This window comes from Silurus aristotelis (assembly GCF_946808225.1).
Source record: "Silurus aristotelis genome assembly, chromosome: 26".
NCBI classification, from domain to species: Eukaryota; Metazoa; Chordata; class Actinopteri; order Siluriformes; family Siluridae; genus Silurus; species Silurus aristotelis.
The window spans coordinates 9,365,348-9,385,999 of NC_139599.1; the positions used below are offsets into that span (position 1 = coordinate 9,365,348).

Here is a 20,652-nt window from a genome sequence, read left to right on the forward strand (position 1 = left end):
TGGTGTACGGACGTTCCCAGCCCCGTTTTGTGCATTGCCACGTTTAAAAATGAGACCCCAGAGCATTCGTGTGTCAGTATTAATGGTCCATGTGGAAACACAGTGCTCCGTGTGTAGTTAAATTGATTATACAAATAATTTGCCATAATGCTTTTTTGTATTTGAATTATTCGAATAATTAATTCAGCTGTAGTCAAAATATTTTCCACACTAAGTACAATAGATGTAGCAAAAGTTATATATGTCCTTCCTTCAGTATCTAACCGGCTACAGCCCCAGAAGCACTTTACAATTTACTGTAGTTCAATACACATTTTAAACCACTCAGACGAGGGTTCCATTCAATATGGGTAATAACAATGTAGTTAATGTGAATGATATAGATAATGTAGATTAAAATAAATATGTATACAGTGTAGTTATAACATAATGTTACCATATTACCATGCATAACATTATTATCTGTTGGTTCCCCTTTTGGTGCTTAAACAGTCCTGACCTGTTAAACATTAAAAGCATTAAATTTGTCAGCAATTTGATTTACAGTGCCTTGTTAGTTGGATTGGACCATGTGGGCCAGCCTTGTGGGCCAGCCTTGTGGCCAGCTCCCCATGTACATCTATGAGCCTTAGCCACCCATGACCCTGTTGCTGCTTCACCACTGTTTCTTCCTTGAACCACTTTTGATAGATACTGACCACTGCACACCGGCAACACCCCAAAAGAGCAGTTTTTAGATGCTCTGACACAGTCGTCCAATCATCACAATTTGACCCTTCCAAATTCGCTCAAATTCTTTTTCCTGCTTCTAACACATCAACTTTAAAAACAAAATGTTCACTTGCTCTCTAATATATACCACACAATAACAGGTGCTCAAAATTATACATTTGAACTGACAAAAATATAATGTGAATATCAGATAATTACAGAATACAAGCTTTAACATCATATAAAACTACCAGGTTCCATCTTTATTCGGTATCTACTTCCAGCAGTAATCAGCAAGCATGGACAGACTCCATTTCTCTTGGTGTCTTTTCTCCAAGCCTGCGATATCCTGGTGAAATCTTTCCCCATGTTCATTACTCACTGTCCCATAGTTCAAAGGGAAATAGTCTAAATGCATTTGTAAGAAATTAGCCAAAGACACATATATGTTACACATGTAATGCAACAATAATGAGGGGCCCAACTCCTGTCCTTATCTCCTATAGGTGATATGCCTTTTTTTACTATCATACTGCACTTTTAAGGTGCAAATGTAACCTCGCCACAAAGGTAGCAGAAGTTATCTGCGTTGTTTACACAGTTTCAAGGGATCTTGATTTCTGAGGAGAACATCACTTGGAACCGTTAGGCAATGACACTTTCACAAGCCACCAAATTTAACTGTATGATGTGTAGATCTGTCCAAGACAAATGTACTCTGCAATAAAAGACCCGTAAATGACAGTTAATCCTGTAATAATCTTTAGTCTCCTAGTGAAGATAAATGTATAAACTTTCATGTTACCATTTTTATTGTTCTACCCTGCTTTGTAGAGAAGTTACAATGCATCATACTTCTCAGACACCCCCTCCCATGTATGCAAATATACTCGCCTGTGTATAGATAATTATCAATATTTACCCTGAAAGATCTTGAAAAAAATATGTTTACAAAATGTGTACATTTGTAAACCATTTTAATGTATTCTTGTGTCTGATGTTTGTAGTGTTTCTGAAAGAGACTTTGCAAGTAAGAACCTCAGTACACATTACACCCTGTACACAACTTGAACTAAACTTCATGAGCAGAGAATGAATACATACAGGGATACAATTTCGGTCTACATCCATCACACTTCCGGTCCTCGTTTCCTTCCCTCACGTGATCTTCTCGCTCCCTCAGAGGGCGGGGCTAAGACAGACATTAGGACCCATTCGTTTTTTTTTTTTACGTGACTTTTACGCGCACCCGGAAATCAGACTTTTACGGCCTTGTTCCAAATCTCACTTCTAACCCCTTAAGCCTCGCCTACAGGAGTGCACATCGGTGACGTAGCAAAAGGCAGACTTGTGGCGTGCGCGCGCGCGCGAGTCCGAGGGCGTGCATGTGTAAAACAAGAGGATTGGAACACGAGCAGCGGTGTTCGCCGTACGTTTGCAGCGGTCGGTCGGTCCTTAGTCGCTTCAGGTAACGCTCATATGTGTGAAAGATGGCGACGGATAAACATAAACATGAAGGCGGCAGAGTGAAAATCGGACATTACATTCTCGGAGACACGCTGGGAGTGGGGACGTTTGGGAAAGTGAAAGGTAAATTCGTGGTGCACTCGATGCGCTCGGGTTTGTAATGCACGGTCAGGCTTGATTAAACATGAAGTGCGGCTGAAGCTAGGAAACTAGCTAAATGGGTTAGCAATACAGCGAAGGCGGTTATTACTTTAATAGAGAGCGGTAAATCAGTACCTCTATAGCGAACTTTCATTGAGGTCGGTGTACTTATGAATAGAGCTTCGTAAGGATTTAGTGAATTGGGCATTTCATGAATTGCGCAAAACTGAAATGTTTAGTAATCTTATAATGGAATAAGTTGCTTTGGTGTCATTGGCGTCAGTTCAGCTGTTGCCTCGGTGCGGCTCCAACTCGGTGCGGGCTAATAAAGCTGGCTAGCAGTGTAACCTTCAGTTTGGACTGAGAAGTGTGTTTGATGTGCACATGTTATGACCCAAAAAAATACTGGTGTGTTTTTACGAGTAACTGAAATGTTACAAATGTACCAGTTACTCTCTTTTAACAGTTTCACACTTATTGTGCAGCATAGGATTTAAAAACTGGGAAGATCTACAGAGCGAACTGCAAGTGAACGAGTGTCCCATGGATCAGTGTCGCCTCTTTTATCTGCCTGCCCTCTGTTACGCGGAATATTTATCAAGACTTTGCATTTTTATCTGTGTTACATTTAATAACTAGTTGTGATTCCATGAAATGTCTGGCATCTGAATGGGGTTTGTATGGGTCTTGCTCTGTTTTAAATCTTGTCACATTTGCAGGCCCACAGTGTGATCTGAATGATCTGAGGAGGAGCTGCACAGAAAATCCTAATAACCCGAGAATAATAAGACTAAACATAGTCGGAAGTGTGAATTCTTGAACGAACGGTTTTGCATTAAACCTTCCACCAGTGAACAAATCAGTAAATAGTACACCTCAACAATGATAAAATTACAATAAATGAACATTCAGTGGCATCCAGATAAAGATGGCTTTCCTTTCGAGTCTGGTTCCTGTCTAGGTTTCGTACTCGTACCTTCTCAGGGAGTTTTTCCTTGCCACTGTCGCCACTTATTATTACAGGCACTCAACTAATAAGTACAAACAGATCATTTTAAAGCTGTTTATCTCTTTCTAAAGCTGCTATGGGACAATGTCCCATTGTTAAAAGCACTATTCAGGTAAAACTAAATAAAAGAATAGCCTCTCAGAAGCAATAAAAAACTTTTCCTTGATGTTTTCTGTAGTGCCGTTTACTTCCAGGATAAAAAAAAATCCCCTAATGGGGATGAAGCAATGATTCCAGTTTCCATTTTTGATACTGATACACATTGATGATCAGTTACTAGAAACGTTAGTGTAGTGTGGTGTAAGGCAGTTTGTTATTTCACATTACACTTGAGGTCCATGTCCGTCACTATTAAACGTTTAAGTCACTGAATTAGATTGGGAAACGTTTAAATCTGACCCAGTACCAGTCCACAGCTTTAGGCCAATATCAAGCCTACAACACATTCACATTGTATTGAGGTTGTTTAGGTTTCCCTGATTCTCTCAGTATTTGTGACACTAACTTTTAAAATAGGCAGCTGGACTTTCAAATCCAATGAAGAGTCTATCAATATAAATTGATCGACTTTGTTTATCCAGTGAGCCCTTTATACTCCTTTTTTATTTTTTCTCATGCTTATAAATTGAGATTTTCTTCAGCTAGCTGTAATTTTATAGTACAGTTTTTCTTGCAGAACATATAGAATGGTTAGTCGTTTACAGTCCATGCTGTGTATCTGTGGGTTTTTTTTTTATCTGTGTGACATTCTGAAGCATATTATTTGCTTATAATTTGTTCGCAGTGGTTCTGCTGTGGAATGCAGTGAGCAAACTGGAGGCCATTTACCTGAGTCAGTGAGCCACTTCACTGTGCCTGACTGGCTTCCAAGTTAATGTGTTACCTGAATCATGCTCAGGTCCACAAATCACTTTTCCTGTCTTTGATCTCTATTTGTTCTTCCACCATTTCTGTTTATTTGTCATTATTTGCGGCCTGTTCCCCAACCGTAACCCAACTTTTAGTTTACATTTAAAGCAGCATACTAACTTTTTATTACAATGATTTGCCATTGAAAAGTTTGAGTTTTGTCCAGTGTGTTTCAGAATTTCATGTAATGCTCATCCTATAAATAAAACAATGGTTTTGCTTTCTTACAAAGGAATCTCAGGATTATTTGACTAAAATGAGGCAGTCATTAGAAGATCATTATAATGCAGCTGGTACACTGCATGTCAAGCAGAAAACACCAGCTACAAACATACTGCCATATTAGACACCCTTTTCCCTACTAAACCAGTGGTAGTGGTGATCTATAGCAGCCATGATCACAGTGCCGGTGTGTGCTGGAAATGAGGGTATATTGTCTAACTGGTTATTACCACATGCCTGGTTGTGAAGAAACAGCACTTCCTGTTTGCCTGCTGACTGTTATATACTTTTAGTTGTCTAATAAGTTAAAAAAATATATATATTTTGCCAAACTTTTCAGTTATAAACAATAATGTAGCTCTGAATACTTGACAAATGAAGTGAGTTTTTCTTTTTATTCTGCTGTGTAGCCTGTAAACATTGGAACAGTGTGTTTTCTTCAGGACTATGGTGCAACTTATAACAGTACACAAAACTGCATACAGTGCAGTTACTTAGTAACATGTAAGACCAATGCAGGGAATTAATATGCATGACATGACCTGTAAAGTATTAGTAACATAGCAGCAATGTTTTAATGTTCCACAAAGTGACTTATGTAGCTTTGTAAAGAGTAGGTGTTCAGTGGTATGGGTTTAAGTGTTTGACTATTCCTGGTGAGTGTTGAAAGGCAGCATGATGATGAGCAATCTGGCTGCCACAAGGGAGAAACTGTGCAGTCTGCTGGTGGTGACACGGATGTGCCTCGAACTTCTGCCAGATGGCAGCCGAGTGAAGAATCCGTGGAATGGGTGAGCAGGGTTGTCCTAAAAACTGGTGGCTTTTCAGAAACAGCACTTGTTGAATGAGGTGTTTATGGTGTGTAGAAAAAAAAGTTTTATTTTTTGTGCTGTTTTTGTTCTGCTGTAGGGTCTTGTGGTCAGAGACATTTCCTGTTCCACTGTTTTGTCTTTGTATGATGTTGTATTACAGCTTCCCTTCATTGGAAGGAAGGCACAAACATGTTCCAGCATGACAGTGTCATTGTGCACAATGAAAGGCCCATAAAGATGTGGTTTGCCAAGATTGGAATGAAAGAGCTTCAGTGGCCCTCATAGAGCCATGATCTCAACACCACTGAACACCTTTGGGATGAACAGAAGTGCTGGCTGCCCCAGGCCTTCTCACCCAACATCAGTGCATGACCTCACTAATGCTCTTGTGGATGAATAAGCACAAATCCCCGTAGCTATGCTCCAAACCTTCTTTCTTCCCAGATGAGTGGGGGTTGATATATCAGTGAAGGGGAAAGTAAATGTGAAATGAGATGTGTGTGATGGTCAGTCGTTCACAAGCTTTTGTTTATGTATTTTTCCGTTTCCAGAAGCAAAGTACATCATATGCAATGCAGTTATTATTGTGGGTAAAAGGTCAAACTAATTATATTCATAATGTAATTAAAATTTAATTAAGTGCTTTTTAAGTGCAAATTATTTTTTAAATAAAACAAGAGTAAGTGTAAGCAAGAGTAGGATTTGAATGCGTCTCTACCAGGTTTAAGAAGTGCAGCAGGACACGGGCTTCAGTGTGATTTAAAAGCTTTTTGAAGTGAATGTGTGTGAAGAATCTGTTATACATGATGAGAAAATGACTAGAATGATGTGGCAGAACTGGCCTGTTGCATTCTGTGATTTTTCTTGTTAAAGAAACTTTTACTTAGTTTGATTAATTTTTAATACATTTGTAAAATTTTTCACACTGTTTTATATGTCAACATATGTCTTTAAAGCAGTCTGTGTGTTTCCTTGTAGTGGGCCAGCATGAACTGACTAAGCACCAGGTAGCCGTGAAGATCCTGAACAGGCAGAAGATCCGCAGTCTGGATGTAGTGGGCAAGATTCGCCGTGAGATCCAGAACCTCAAGCTCTTTAGACACCCACACATAATTAAACTGTAAGTGTCATTTCTGTTCAATGTTCGGTAAAGCCTAGATAGGACAATGCTATCATAACCTTGTCTGAATTATTTCTGTGTTTATTATTGCCTTGTATTGTATTGTAGGTGAAAAGAAATCCTTTGAGTCTTTCTGTGATTCATATTCCATAACTGACAAGGTGGAATAAATCGAGGCCTGCCACTTGTTAACTGGATCACACTGTCATAGTCTGACATCTTTTTCTTCACTTTCAACCTTCACCTCACACACTTTTTACTGTCCAAACAGCCTCTGACTCACTTTCTTAGTCACATTGTTTCCTTTCATTGATTCCTTATTGCACTCAGACTCACTTGATGCACTTTTAGTGCTCGGTTTATAAGAAATGCTTGTTTTTAAACAAGTCTTTGTCTAGCAGAAAGACTTTGCCGAAAGAGCTATTTTTAATTGCCGTGTATTTCCGCAGTCAGATCCCCTGTGACCAAATAAGCATTTTTCTCATAGCTCATCTTAAGAGGTGCAAAAGGCATGTAATTATAGGCTGGCGATGGAAGCGGAGGGGGTTTGCTTTTTACCCCTGTTAGATTTGAGAAAACGGCTTAAAAAAAAAAAAAGCTTAATGCAAAACTGTGATTTTTCTTTTTCCAATCTACATTTAAACATGAACTTTGAATTCAAAGAATGAATTCATTAATAAATAAAAGCTTTAATGTGCTGCTCAGTAGCATGTGTTTGTAGCTCAGCCATTAATATCCAGAATATCAAAATGACATAATAACGCAATACAATTGTAGTGTATCTCTCTCTCTCTTTCTCTTACTCACTCTCTCTCTCTCTCTCTCACTCTCTCTCTCACTCTCTCTCTTTCTCTACTAATTGGTAGATTACTATTATTTTAGTAATCTACTGATTATTCCAAAATTAAACGGATAAAAAGTAATTTTTCCTTATTAAAAGCAATATTAAATATACAATAGAAAAAAGACTGGTCTCTTAAAATGAACAAATAATTTGTTTCCTTTTTAGAAAAAAGTAACATTTTATTGCTGAAATTGCACACAAGAATATGTGTAAACTAAACCCATTTACTGCATTTAAATGCCATATTACATCAAAATGTAAATACAAATCTATACATAAAAAACCATAAATAAAAAGTTCAGATTACTCTTAAAAAATAAATAAATAAATAAATAAAAAAGTAAACTTTCTGCTTCTTTCTTTGGCCTGAATCCTATGGAAACCCGATTCTGCCACATTAAAAAAAGTTTGCCCAATTCAGAACTTATTTTTTTGTTACTTTTTTTTCTTTCACAATTTGGAGGTTATCGCAATTCTGACTTTTTTTTATTTATTTTTTTTATCGTAAACATCTGACATTTCTGGTACATCCACTGGTAACCATGTTGTTGGCCTGAAGTTTGAAGCTGTTGGTGTATGAACGAGGCTCCTCTGCTTCATCTCTCTTGTTCTGTCTCCTCCAGAGCTGATTGTTAGACAGCGGTCTCTCCAGGGATTGGAGGCTTGGTTTGACACTAGGGCTACATGATTTGGGGAAAAATGTCATGTTGCAATTATTGTGGTCAATATTGCGATATGCGATTGCAATATAATGGTATCATGAGTCCACTTGATAGGTGGAGGAAATTGTACACAAATTAGTCATAATGCTAAAATGTGCATTCTGTAAAACTATAAAAGTTTTCAAAATACTTTTTTTTTGTGGCAAAATGACATTTGCATTAATGTAAATTTTCACTAAAATAGTTGAAAAATTTTATCGACACAAACAGGGACCGCCCTGCCACTGCCCGTACCTATTTAAATGATGTACCTGTTTATCTGCTGAAGTTTAAGACGGTATACATACATACACATTTACATACTTGAAGTCAGGCAATTTTGCAATCATTATTATTAAATGTATTTAACCTTTTTAATGAAAAAATGCACAGGGTTCCAAAAGGCTACAAACGGCCCTGTTTATGCAAGATATAAAAGACGAGAGAGGGAGAGGGAGAGGGGGATGGATGGATGCTGGGCAGAGCCGACTGTGTGTGGGGAAAGCGGAGGTTGCCAGGTGAAGGCATGTGCGTGGGTTACAGGTTGGCGTCAATGAAAGCTGTTTGTTACTGCGAGTGTGTGCGTGTGCGTGCGTGTGCGTGCGTGTGTGTGCGCGTGTGTGTGCGCGTGTGTGTGCGCGTGTGTGTGTGCGCGTGTGTGCGTGTCCTGGTGTGAGTATGAGGAAAGGAAAGTGGTGGAGCAAAATTGAATAAAAAATAAAAGAAAGCTCTGTCTCTTGAACCACCGCCTGTCATCTCTTTTTTCCAACCTGGAACCAGTGAGTTCTGTTCCAGATTTGTCACATTGCCGTGTGATTGAGCTACTTTAATTTAGCAAATCTTGCCCAGTTTCTTTCTCTGCTCAGTGCTGGTAATCTTGAAGCTAAAATATCGGCATCATTCAGAGGTAGCTTTTTTTGGCTACCAGTTCAGTGTCGGTTTGATCAGTTTCCATGTTCACCTGGTCTCTGTGCTGCACACCGGAACGTGCACTGCCTAAACTACTACTACTTCTGTGGTTTTAATGGCGGTAACACTGCCTAAACCGAGACTATTTGTTTTTTTTTGTTTTGTTATTGGCACAGAAAATCTGCAGACTGTTCTCAGAAAGTGTGTGTGTGTGTGTGTATATATATATATATATATATATATATATATATATATATATATATATATATAATACACCCCTCATATTTCAGCAACCATTTTAATATATCTTCTCAAGGGACAATACTAAACATACAGCCATTATTGTCTAAATAACCAGCCATAATGTCTGAGAACAACCTAAGTGATAACAGCTGCAAAAATAAGCATCTAAAGCCACATGTACTATTCATCATGTTCATGTTTTTGTCTGCTTGACAGACCATACAAATTTGTGTATCTTGTATTAGAGCAGTTAAAATTTGGTGCTTTGAGTACAGTTCTCTCATACTGACCACTGGATGTTCAACAAGGTACCTCATGGCAAAGAACTCTGAGGATTTGAGAATTAGAATTGATGCTCTCTCCACAAAGATGTCTCAGACTATCAGAAGATCGGTAAAACCTTGAAGCTGAGTTACAGTACAGACGCTGGCTTCAAAATCTGATGAGACTATGATAGACTTGTTTGGCTCAGATGTTGTCCAGCATGGTGTTGCCCTGGTGAGGAGTACCAAGAAAATTGTTCCTTGCCTACAGTCAAGCATGTTGGCAGTAACATAATGGTCTGGGGCTAAATGAGTGCTGCTGGTACTGGGGAGCTGCGGTTAATTGAGGGAAACCTGAATTCCTATGACAATCCTATGACATTCTGAATATTGATACTTTGGACACAGTTTTGACATGTTCACTTACAGTGTACTCACTTTTGTTGCCAGTTATTTAGACAAAAATGACTGTATGTTGAGTTATTTTCAGAGGACAGTAAATCTGTACTGCTATACAAGCTGCACATTGAATAAATATATATCCAAGTTTCATTTCTATAGTATTGTCCCTTGAGAAGATCTACTAAAACGGTTGCTGAAATGTGAGGGGTGTACTTACTTTGACATACTGTATATATGTATAGAAATGCCAAGCTCAATACTAACCTTCATAGGGTTTTTCACTGTTTAGTGCACCAGATTCAGTGCTAATTTAAAAACGCAGTCTATTGAGAGCATGTAAAATTGCTTCAATGTAACTGTCCAAATAAGTCCTTGTTTTCTTTTTAGAACGTTCATCTTTATCTTCTCCCTGGCTTTTTGCCATATTTTCTCTTTGCTGCCCTTTTTTTTCTTTTTCTTTTTTTTTTTTTTTTTTAAAGCTACGTCTATACGTTGCCACTCTCATGATGTGCTGCAAAATATTCTCGACGTTAAGGACATTTCTTCTCTTTTCACATATTCATTATTTGAAAACTATTTCGAATTGAGTTATTTATCGTGCTGTTATAAATGATATGATAAAAAAAAAAAATAATAATAATAATAATTCGTGTGCGCTTGGCGACGCCTCGAAAGTCTTTAGCGACCCCTAGTGGGAGTCGTGACCCCCGGGTTGAGAGCCAGTGGTTTAGCAAATTATTGTGCTAATGCAATGTATACTATATACTATCATGTATAAAATTTGACATGATTTGGTACTAATACAGATTTTAAGCTGATTTTTAAATTTTTGTGTTTATTTATGCGTTTATCCATAAGTAACCATGTTATGTGGTATATTTTAGATGCATGTTCTCTAAAAGCCAATCATTAATTTTTTATTTATTTTTTATTTATTATCTTTTTTTTTTTTTGCTCTTTTTTATGCAGGTACCAAGTGATTTGCACACCAACTGACATTTTTATGGTTATGGAATATGTGTCTGGGGGAGAGCTCTTCGACTATATTTGCAAAAATGGAAAGGTAAGAATTTCTCACTTATGTACACCAGTATTTTTATAAGCTCAACATGTAGGACCAGATCTTTCTTTCTAACTAATTACATAGTCAACAAAAATGAATAGATAAATACAAGATAATAATCTGTGTGTAATTAAAGGTTTGTGAATGTAATTTGTTTTATGTTAATATTTATTTAATATTAATATTAACATCATATTTTCTTTATTTATGTTTACATTGTTTTCCTTTTTTTTCCTTTAACTTTTGTATTTCCATGACCGTATCTGAATGTGGAGGCTGTGACACATGTCTTTGTATTGCCTTTGGGGGATTAATATTACTTCGATGCCAGTTGTTTTGAATAAGCATTAACACTACCTGCAGCACACCAGCATGAAAAGACACTGAGTCTCAGAGCTGGCCTGTCTGAAAATGCAGTTTCAGATACCCTTTCATATAGATGGTTTGTAACACTGTTGTGTACTGATACAGAGGTTGCCTTTATAGTGGATGGTTATGTGTAGCAAATGGCCTATTCTCAGAAACTTATGAGGCTCATTTTATGCAGATTATTGAGGAGCTTCTAATTAGCACATATAAATGTTTGAAGCAATGAAGCCTCTTAAACATAATGGATATATTATACATTAGCTTCTGTAAAAAAAAAAAAAAAAAAAAAAGGTTTGAATTGCATATAAGAGAGAAAACGAGAGTAGAAGCAGAGGAGATAGCAAATAATTGACTCAAATTTCCAGAATGTCATGAAGCTCTACAATGCTTTAGAGTTACTACAGAGTCTTGACTTCGCTAGTCTACCAGTCTAAAAAATTACAAATCGTAGTGTTTGTGCTGTTAGCATGAAAGTTCCAGCTTTGGGACCTGATTAGTTTTAACAGATTGTGCAGGTTATGAGGTAAGAAAGGTGAAGAGGCTAAAGGCTTAAAGCACTGTTACGTGTCTGCCTTTTTCTAGGTAGAGATGAAGTGAGATCTAAATTCCATTGCATTGCTATCAGCAGGTAGTCAAACAGCATTGTGGATAATGTAAGAAACCATTAACCAAAATAACTAAAATGTTGATCTCAGCTTCTTATGACCTAAATCTTGGACACCGTTAAAAATCTTGTGTTAATTAAAAAGTTCTGTTATAATATGGAAGTTTGTCAGGGTGGATTTTTTGTTTTGTTGAATCATTCATTAATTTGTTTAAATGTATTTTCTATTTCAATCTCAGAATTTAGCATTAATGGTTTTCGATATCTAGTCGCACTTGCTAACCAAGCTTTCATTCAGGATGGACCAAACTAGCGAATGTAAGTTATAACTGAAGTATAGTGTGCTCTAGGACAGACTGACAATTTTTTTTTTTCCATTAAGTGCCACAATGAGTATGCTAATCAGCAGTAATGATTATGTAATTCTCTTTTGATGGATTTGAAAAACTTCGAATGCCATGTTCTGCTCACCAGCTCGATGAGAAGGAGAGCCGTCGTCTGTTCCAGCAGATTATTTCAGCAGTGGACTACTGCCACAGACACATGGTGGTACATCGAGACCTCAAGCCAGAGAACGTCCTTCTGGATGCTCATATGAATGCGAAAATCGCTGACTTTGGTTAGCAGCAAAGCATAATATATTTGTATTTATATTATATTTAATATTTACTTTGGATTTCATTTAGCTACTGCTCCCATTAGCGTTTAACCGTCAAAAATCATGTCATTTGTGTAGGATTGTCAAATATGATGTCTGATGGGGAGTTCTTGCGGACCAGTTGTGGCTCCCCGAATTATGCAGCTCCAGAAGTCATCTCAGGGAGGTAAAGTATTTTTTTAAATATCTCAATCCATGCTATATTTTGAATCAGAAAGTTATGTTGTTCTGTTTGAATACTCATTTAATATAAATTTATAACCATTAAATAATATGACCAATAAATATATGGTTAGAAGATAATTTTTTTGGGGAGAAATCCTGTGCATGCACAAAGTGACTGTACAGGATTACTTTTTGAAGTATATGCAGTATAAAGTCATATCAAATCAAATAGGCTTTTATTGTCAATTCAACCATATACAATACAGCTCCTGTTTACCCTTATTTATATTTCTTATTTTGATTCAAATTTTAAAGTCTCTTACACAAATTTGATTGTATTTGATATTTGATTTGATTTCATATTTGATTCTATTTCATATTTCATAATATTACATGAATCATGTACAATATTATGTGCAATATTACCCGCAATTACGTGCAATACCACCTTGAAATATTACTTGAAACGCGTACTTTTTATATACATTGTACTGTGTATATACTGTTATTGTAGTATATGTATATTCCTCTTTTTCATATATTTGCATTTATTTTTATTTCTTTGTTTGTTGTTGTTATTATTATTTATTATTATTATTATTTGTTTTTATTTATCTGTTTTAATTTTTTTGTATATTCTTTTTTTATATATTTGCATCTATTTTTATTTCTTTGTCTTGCTGCTGTAACGTAGAAATTTCCCTACTGTGGTACGAATAAAGGTTTATCTTATCTTATCTTATGTTTGTGCTTAGGCTGTATGCAGGACCTGAAGTGGATATCTGGAGCAGTGGAGTGATCCTGTATGCACTGTTGTGTGGAACGCTGCCCTTTGATGATGACCACGTGCCAACACTTTTCAAGAAGATCTGTGATGGCATCTTCTTCACCCCACAGTACTTGAACCCTTCAGTTATCAGCCTTCTCAAACACATGCTGCAGGTGGACCCCATGAAGAGAGCCACCATTAAAGAGATTCGGTGAGATTTCGCTCCCTTCCTACACAGGCCCACATGTGCACAAAACAAGCTTGCTCTGTATTCATAGGCAAATTAAACAGTTTCTACAAAACATACAGTATGGTGCAAGAATCATAGGCAATATTTTTGTACAAAATTGGGTTATGGGTGTTTATTTTATATTTTACACTTTTGAGTCGTTACAAACCCAGTTTATATTACATTACTTTTCCAATGAAAAAATTTATTAAATGAAAATTTTTGTAATATTTTAGACTTATTACGTTGTGTGGGTTTTACATGCGAAAATGTGGCACTCAGAAGATATGTCTCAGATTCTCCAGGATGCTGGAAGTGTTTAATATAGTGGGGCAAACCAATATCTAAGAATAAATAGAATAAAAACTAAATCTTTGTTGTTAAAAGCAGCCTGACTGTCTGATTTGTTATTCTATTATACAAAATATTAAATAACTGTTTACGATTTCTATTCAGATTTTTAAGCACTTATTTTCAGGTAACTTTACACTCTGTTTAAAGACCCCTGCTGCACTGCTGTGGCTGATTTTACATTTATGACATTTGGCAGACTCTTTTATTCACAGCAACTTGCAACATGAGCAGCTCAAGGGCCTTGCGCTATTCAGTTTGGTGTTGCTGGGTTTTGTGGCGTTCTGGTCCAGAGTCCAATGCCTTAAACACTGAGCTAACACCTCCCTGTTCCAGCAGCATCAATGCCAAAAAATTATCCACTACCAACAAAAACATCTGTTCAGTAGTGATGCTATGGACCAAATTTAACAGTCCTGATTTACCTCCAAAGAGACAGATGGTAAATACTTTGACATGTTTGTCACACTTTAATGTTTCAGATCATCAAACTAATTTAAATATTAGTCAATGATAATAGAAGTGAACACAACATGCGGTTTTTAAATGAAGGTTTTTATTATTGAGGGAAAATCCAAATCCAAAACTACATGGTGGCCCAACCAGTTATTAGGTTTAGGAAAACACTTTTTCACACAGGACCATGTAGTTTTACTAATATTTAAATTAGTTTGATGATCTGAAACATTAAAATGTGACAGTTTTGGGGGCATCTAAAGGCTCCTTTGTCTTCTTTTTTCTCTCTTATCTTTTTTTTAGGGAGGATGAGTAGTTTAAACAGGACCTACCTAAGTATCTATTTTGATTATCTGAAACATTAAAGTGTGACAAACATGGGAAAAAATACGAAATCAGGAAGGGGGCAAACACTTTTTCATACCACTGTACAGTATTTGCATACTTCCAAAGTGCATATGTGAACCAGAGAAATCACAAATGTAGCTATAAAATGTACTTAAATTAAATAGTAAATCAACTATATAGCTAATAAAATAATGCGATACTGTTAATTACTTTTGAGACATTCTAAACCAGTTTTGTGAGCATCTAAAGGCTCCTTTGTCTTCTTTTTCCTCTCTTATCTTGTTTTAAGGGAGGATGAGTGGTTTAAACAGGACCTACCGAAGTATCTATTTCCAGAGGACGCATCTTACAGTACCAACATGATTGATGAAGAAGCACTGAAGGAGGTGTGTGAGAAGTTTGAGTGCACAGAAGAGGAGGTGCTCAACTGTCTTTACAGGTGTGTGTATCTAACATAGGAACTTGAAAATGTATAAAGTTAGAAATGTTCACTCACAGTGAATATGGCCATCCCCGATGGCCAGCTTGTGGTGTCCTAGGCTTTAAGTTCTTATCATTCGTTTTAAATCTATACTTGTATACATCATTGGTTAAATATGATGTTACTTTTAGAAAGAGAAAGTGAATAACATTTAGAGAGAGAATGAGTAACCTTTTGGAACTGTATGTAACTACAGTTGGCCATCAACCAAATGTAGTTTAGGCTAAAGGTAGGCACGGAGACCAAAACCTGGTAACAAGTGCACTGTTTGGAGAGGTTTGTGTTGTTTAATCAATTTTTAATTTAACATTTTCAAACATTTAACATTATTCAAACATTTTGGCCAAAAAAAAAAAAAAAAAAAAAAACCCAGCTATCGTATATCTGTCATCGGCTGCCCTGATTTTCTAAATATCAGCATCCGCCAGAGAAAATCTAAATTTGCTTGTCTATCCATCTCTCAATTTCTTACTTTTTTTTTTCCTGTAGTCGAAAGAATCAGGATCCTCTTGCAGTTGCCTACCATCTGATCATAGATAATCGGCGCATTATGAGTGAAGCCAAAGATTTCTACCTGGCCACAAGTCCCCCTGACTCCTTCCTTGATGATCTGCCTGCTCACCACTTCGCCAAGCCTCACCCAGAGCGAGTGCCATTCATGGTGGCTGAAGCTCAACCACCACGACCACGTCATACTCTGGATGAACTGAACCCCCAAAAGTCTAAACACCTGGGAGTCCGCCGTGCTAAGTGGCATTTAGGCATTCGTAGCCAGAGCAGGCCTAATGATATCATGAGTGAAGTGTGCCGGGCCATGAAGCAGCTCGACTATGAGTGGAAGGTAAGGTGGAAGCGAAGGCTGGAGGGTGGAGTCAGTAGAACATTCCTTGGTTGTAAAAGGAAGGATGGGAAAGTAAACCAGTTCTTTTATATATTTAATGGTCAACCAGAGAAGCTTGAGAAAAGCTATTAGCTAATCTTTCTTAATGTTTTTACCCTACATTACCTTCCACTAATATTTAGTGTTTTACAGCAGTGTGTTTATTTTTATTTTGTCTTTCTGTATGCTGTATGTCTAAGAAATAAGGGCAACAATCTGCTCGAGCTGATCCTAGTGTTTACATTAGTTTTTAGTATGAAGTGACCCCAGCATGACTATTAACTGCTGTTTAACAAAGAATTGCTAGCATTTGTGAGAATGAACTCTTATGCTTTATAAAGTAAACGCTTCAAATTTTGTAAAATATTTTGCCTAATAACCTCCCCAAAATTGTAATTGAGACCATCATTAAGATTGTAATGCTTATACACTCATTTCTCACTTGGGCAGAAGTGGACCCAAATTTCCCTGTCTTCATATATCAGTTTCTACAGATTCTTGTTCTTTGCTGGCAGGAGTAGGATCTAATGTGTTCTTTTGCTGTTGTAGACTATCTACTACAGGAATTGATGTGTTGTGCTTTCTGAGAGAATTTCCTCCTCACGTTTGTTAAAAAAAAAAAAAATACCATATATGCTTATAATAAAGTAGTAAAGACCTCCAGTCAGCTTAGGCAACTAGTCTAGGTCTGGTGACTCTGAGTTCTCCCACCCTCAGCAATCAGGGTGTTTTTGCACTATTCTGGACAAACTTTAGAGACAATTGTGTGGGAACCACCGTTTCTGAATATTCAAAATTTGCCCATCTCGCAACAACCACTATGCTATGGTTAAAGCTAATGAGATCATAACTTTACCTCATTCTGTTGCTTGATGTGAACATTAATTGTAGTTATTGGCCTACATTGAGTCATTGCCACTTGATTGGCTGATAGGAAAACTAAAAAATAATCAGGTTTTACTGTTAAAATGAATGATTAGGGTATATTTTATATATTAAATGGCATTTATCCTTAAGTAAACAGGTGTGAAGCCTGATCATTTTAAACCTTAGTACAATATACTGATATCATGTTAGTGTTGTTTTTTTTTATATAAAAATACTGTCTTGAGAAACTGGATTATTTTTTGTTATTCCAGGTTGTCAATCCCTATTATCTCCGTGTGCGGAGGAAGAACCCAGTTACAGGCCTGCAATCCAAGATGAGCCTGCAGCTTTACCAAGTGGACAGCAGGACCTATCTGCTTGACTTCAGGAGCATTGATGGTAATACAAGCTGCTCTAGAATAAAATATTTTAAAAATTTGTTATTGAAATGGATTGTCTCATGATGTTTGACTTAAATCATTCAAAAAGCAGGTTTTTATCATATGTTTAAAAAGAATTGCAATTGTTAGAAGTATAATGGTGTAGGTGATTGAGATGTAATGTTTACACATTGACAGACCTTTTTTCCTTTTGATTTTTCAATTGTGTTTTAAGGGAAATTTTTTCTATATTCCACACATTTATGTCAATGTGCTAAACACTTTCTGTCGTAATGGTCAATTTAATTAAAGCAAATTGTGTGTAAATGGTTAATAAAGGGAATTCTAATTGATGGGAAATTGTCGTAGTTAGATAACCATACTATATACTAGAAAAAGAACAGCATCTGTATTTGTTTTGTGTTTTGACTGCTTTTTTTTTTTTTTTTTTTTTTTTTTTTTTTTTTTTTTTTAAAGATGATATTTTGGAGACAAAGTCAGGTACTGCTACACCACATCGCTCTGGCTCAGTTGGCAACTACCGTACTACCCTAAAGAATGATAAGGGTGAGCGGAACGGATCAGAAGAGGGGATAAAGGGCGAAGGCTCAGCCCCTTCTACACCTCCAGTGGGTGGGGCTAAGCAGGCTGAGGGCTCCCTTGCTTCTTCGCTGACTTCTTCAGTTGACTCAGCAGGAGGAGAGACATATCCACGGCCTGGCAGTCACACCATTGAATTCTTCGAGATGTGTGCTAACCTCATCAAGCTGCTGGCGCGATAACTTAATGTTGCTCTGACACCTTTTTTTTTTTTTTTTTCCCTCACGCCTTCTTTGTCTTTCTGTTCCTCTCTCACTTCTTGGATTTTCTACCTCTTTGTCTTTAGCAGACTTGATTTCTTTCTCCCATTTCTGTCTCTCTCTCTCTCGCGCTCCCTCTCCATCTTACCTCTCTTCTTTCTTTCTTTCTTTCTTTCTTTCTTTCTTTCTTTCTTTCTTTCTTTCTTTCTTTCTTTCTTTCTTTCTTTCTTTCTTTCTTTCTTTCTTTCTTTCTTTCTTTCTTTCTTTCTTTCTTGAGTGTCTTTAGAGCAATAAGCATGCAAGCAAACATTTAACGTCTCTATGAATTCCACACGCACAACCAAGCTGACTGGTCTGTGGTACTGCTGCGATCTGTTTGATGGATGAGTAGTTGAAGGCAGAGTTGAGTCTCTTCAGAAAGGGAATGCATGTTTTTCATGCCACAGCCAAGAAGTCTAAAAGATTGTCAAGCCACTTTATACTATATATAGAATATTCTTTTAGAGCTGGTTTTACAATTGTTCAGTGGTGGGCTTGTTGGCCAATGGTTGAGGTGTTCAAATGTTATACACTGAGTTAGTTGTACTGTATATAACGACACCACAGGTAAAGAGCGAATGAGGCAGAATGCACTTTTGCACAGGTTTTTTTCCACTTGCTTCTGCTGGCCAATGTTATAAGAGAAGCACGTAATTCAAGGCCACCCTAATGAATGAACATGTAATGACGGGGCCAACTTTGATCAAGTGGGTAATGAAGTGGCATTCTTTAACGAGTGGGCCAATTTTAACTTGTTCATTCTGAGGAAGTGCAATGACCCTTCCTCTAACCATTTTCATAGAAAAATTTCTTTTTTGATGTTAACAATCTTGATTTTTAATACTAAGTTCTGTTTTTTCTTCACATCATATTAGACTTCTTTGCATTGCTCACATTTTACACATATAGATATAAGTATATACAGAATAAAAAGGCATTTGGATATATATTTAACAGTGCTTTATGGGATGGTATTTTATATTGAAATGATAAGGGACAAAAAGATTCCTTTTAACAGCTGGTTGTTGATTCAAATGTTTTTTGATGTTTTATTCCATATACCGCTTTATCCATTTTTAAAACTTTGCCTAGATGTTTTACAAAACAATGTAACAGCTTGAAAAACAAATACATGCAAAATTGACTGAATTCTCCTTGTATTATTATATTTTCAAAAAAGGCTCGTCAGAGACAAAAATATGTATTAAAGAGGAAACGTGTTCTTTGAGGAATAGACTTCTGACTTGATTGCTTTGGTAAAAGTATTAGTACACAAATAAAAACCAGATACCCAAGAGGCATTTCATCCATTTTACAAGTAAGGGGAGGGATAATCCAGAAATGATGTGATGTGCTCTCTCCTCAGAATTAGTCAGTTGCTGGTGGGAGGTCCATGCTGACTCTAATACTTATACAATGCCAGAACAAAGTATCTTTACAAAATATACTGCATTACTGACATAACCATAACTGTGTAACATAAGCAGATATGGTCTTTATTTTATGGTATGTACCAGTTCACATGGAAATATTGGTGTTTTAATATTGGAGAAAGCACAGTCTGTTCTGGTTGAAGTGGCAAATATATATATAAAATATTTTATTATTTTTTTCTTTTAATGTACTTAGAGTTTGGGGATATATATTTTGAAAATTGAGTATTTTGTGATTCTTGTGTCTTTTGCTTGATAATTACATTTATTTTCCAAGATATAATAATTTAGATAAGTAATGCAGTTCTTCAAAACCAGAACTCATAACAGCATCATTAAAATGATAATGGCATTAAAACTGGTATTTATTATATCAGGTTCTTACCCAAGCAATTATACCTCATTACGGACTTTTCCCTAATTGCATGTTTGTCATTCTCTATTTGTAAAGCAGTACAGTGCAATATGGACGGCCATATGTTCCGGCACTAGGAATATTTGAAAAGAAAATATTAACTCTGAAATACTATTCATAACAATGCCCATTTATAGTATTCACATGTTAATTTCCCAAAATTAATGCAAAAGCACAGTTTCAAATATTTTTCCTGGTAATTGTACTAATTTGTTACAATCAGTTGTCTAACTGGACAATTAAGACTACAATAATCCATCTTGAATTCATATTTATCCATAATTTCTGACTATCATATTATTGAACTTTAATCAGCACATAGCTGTTACAATGGATGTGTATTTCAGCAGTGACATGACCACACTTTATGGTGGTTACACACATTTGTACACTGAATATATGTGTTGAGGTGTCACTTTATCACCACTTTACTGGGCTGTTTATTGTCCCAAAGAGAAGAAAATTTTTCATGGTCCACAAGGTGTCTGAGCAATTGATGGCTTTTTATTAAATTTTTAGGTTCAAAGTTTTTTTATATCTATTAATTTGTTATTTTCCATTTTATTTGATCTCTTGCACTAAAAAAATCATG

The 20,652-nt window shown here is 36.4% G+C and overlaps 1 protein-coding gene across 2 annotated transcripts; it reads left to right on the plus strand.

The window, feature by feature from the left end:
* Window positions 1-1,910: 1,910 nt before the first annotated feature.
* prkaa1 (protein kinase, AMP-activated, alpha 1 catalytic subunit) lies at window positions 1,911-19,444 on the plus strand. Of its 2 annotated transcripts, none has more exons than XM_083532110.1 (10): window positions 1,911-2,301; window positions 6,250-6,391; window positions 10,723-10,816; window positions 12,264-12,408; window positions 12,526-12,613; window positions 13,368-13,592; window positions 15,055-15,204; window positions 15,736-16,087; window positions 17,266-17,392; window positions 17,851-19,444. In XM_083532110.1, the coding sequence occupies exons 1-10, from the start codon at window positions 2,202-2,204 to the stop codon at window positions 18,153-18,155; spliced, it is 1,728 nt and encodes a 575-aa protein (XP_083388236.1). In that variant the 5' UTR covers window positions 1,911-2,201; the 3' UTR covers window positions 18,156-19,444. The 2 variants fall into 2 exon arrangements, with proteins under 2 accessions (XP_083388236.1, XP_083388237.1); XM_083532111.1 differs by having other exon boundaries at window positions 2,109-2,179.
* Window positions 19,445-20,652: the final 1,208 nt, after the last annotated feature.

Bases quoted from the DNA above. Each gene is read 5' to 3' on its own strand.
- prkaa1 (XM_083532110.1), top strand. From the start codon at position 2,202: ATGGCGACGGATAAACATAAACATGAAGGCGGCAGAGTGAAAATCGGA. The intron at 2,302-6,249 runs GTAAATTCGTGG...GTTTCCTTGTAG, and splicing joins GACGTTTGGGAAAGTGAAAG to TGGGCCAGCATGAACTGACT. The intron at 10,817-12,263 runs GTAAGAATTTCT...TCTGCTCACCAG, and splicing joins ATATTTGCAAAAATGGAAAG to CTCGATGAGAAGGAGAGCCG.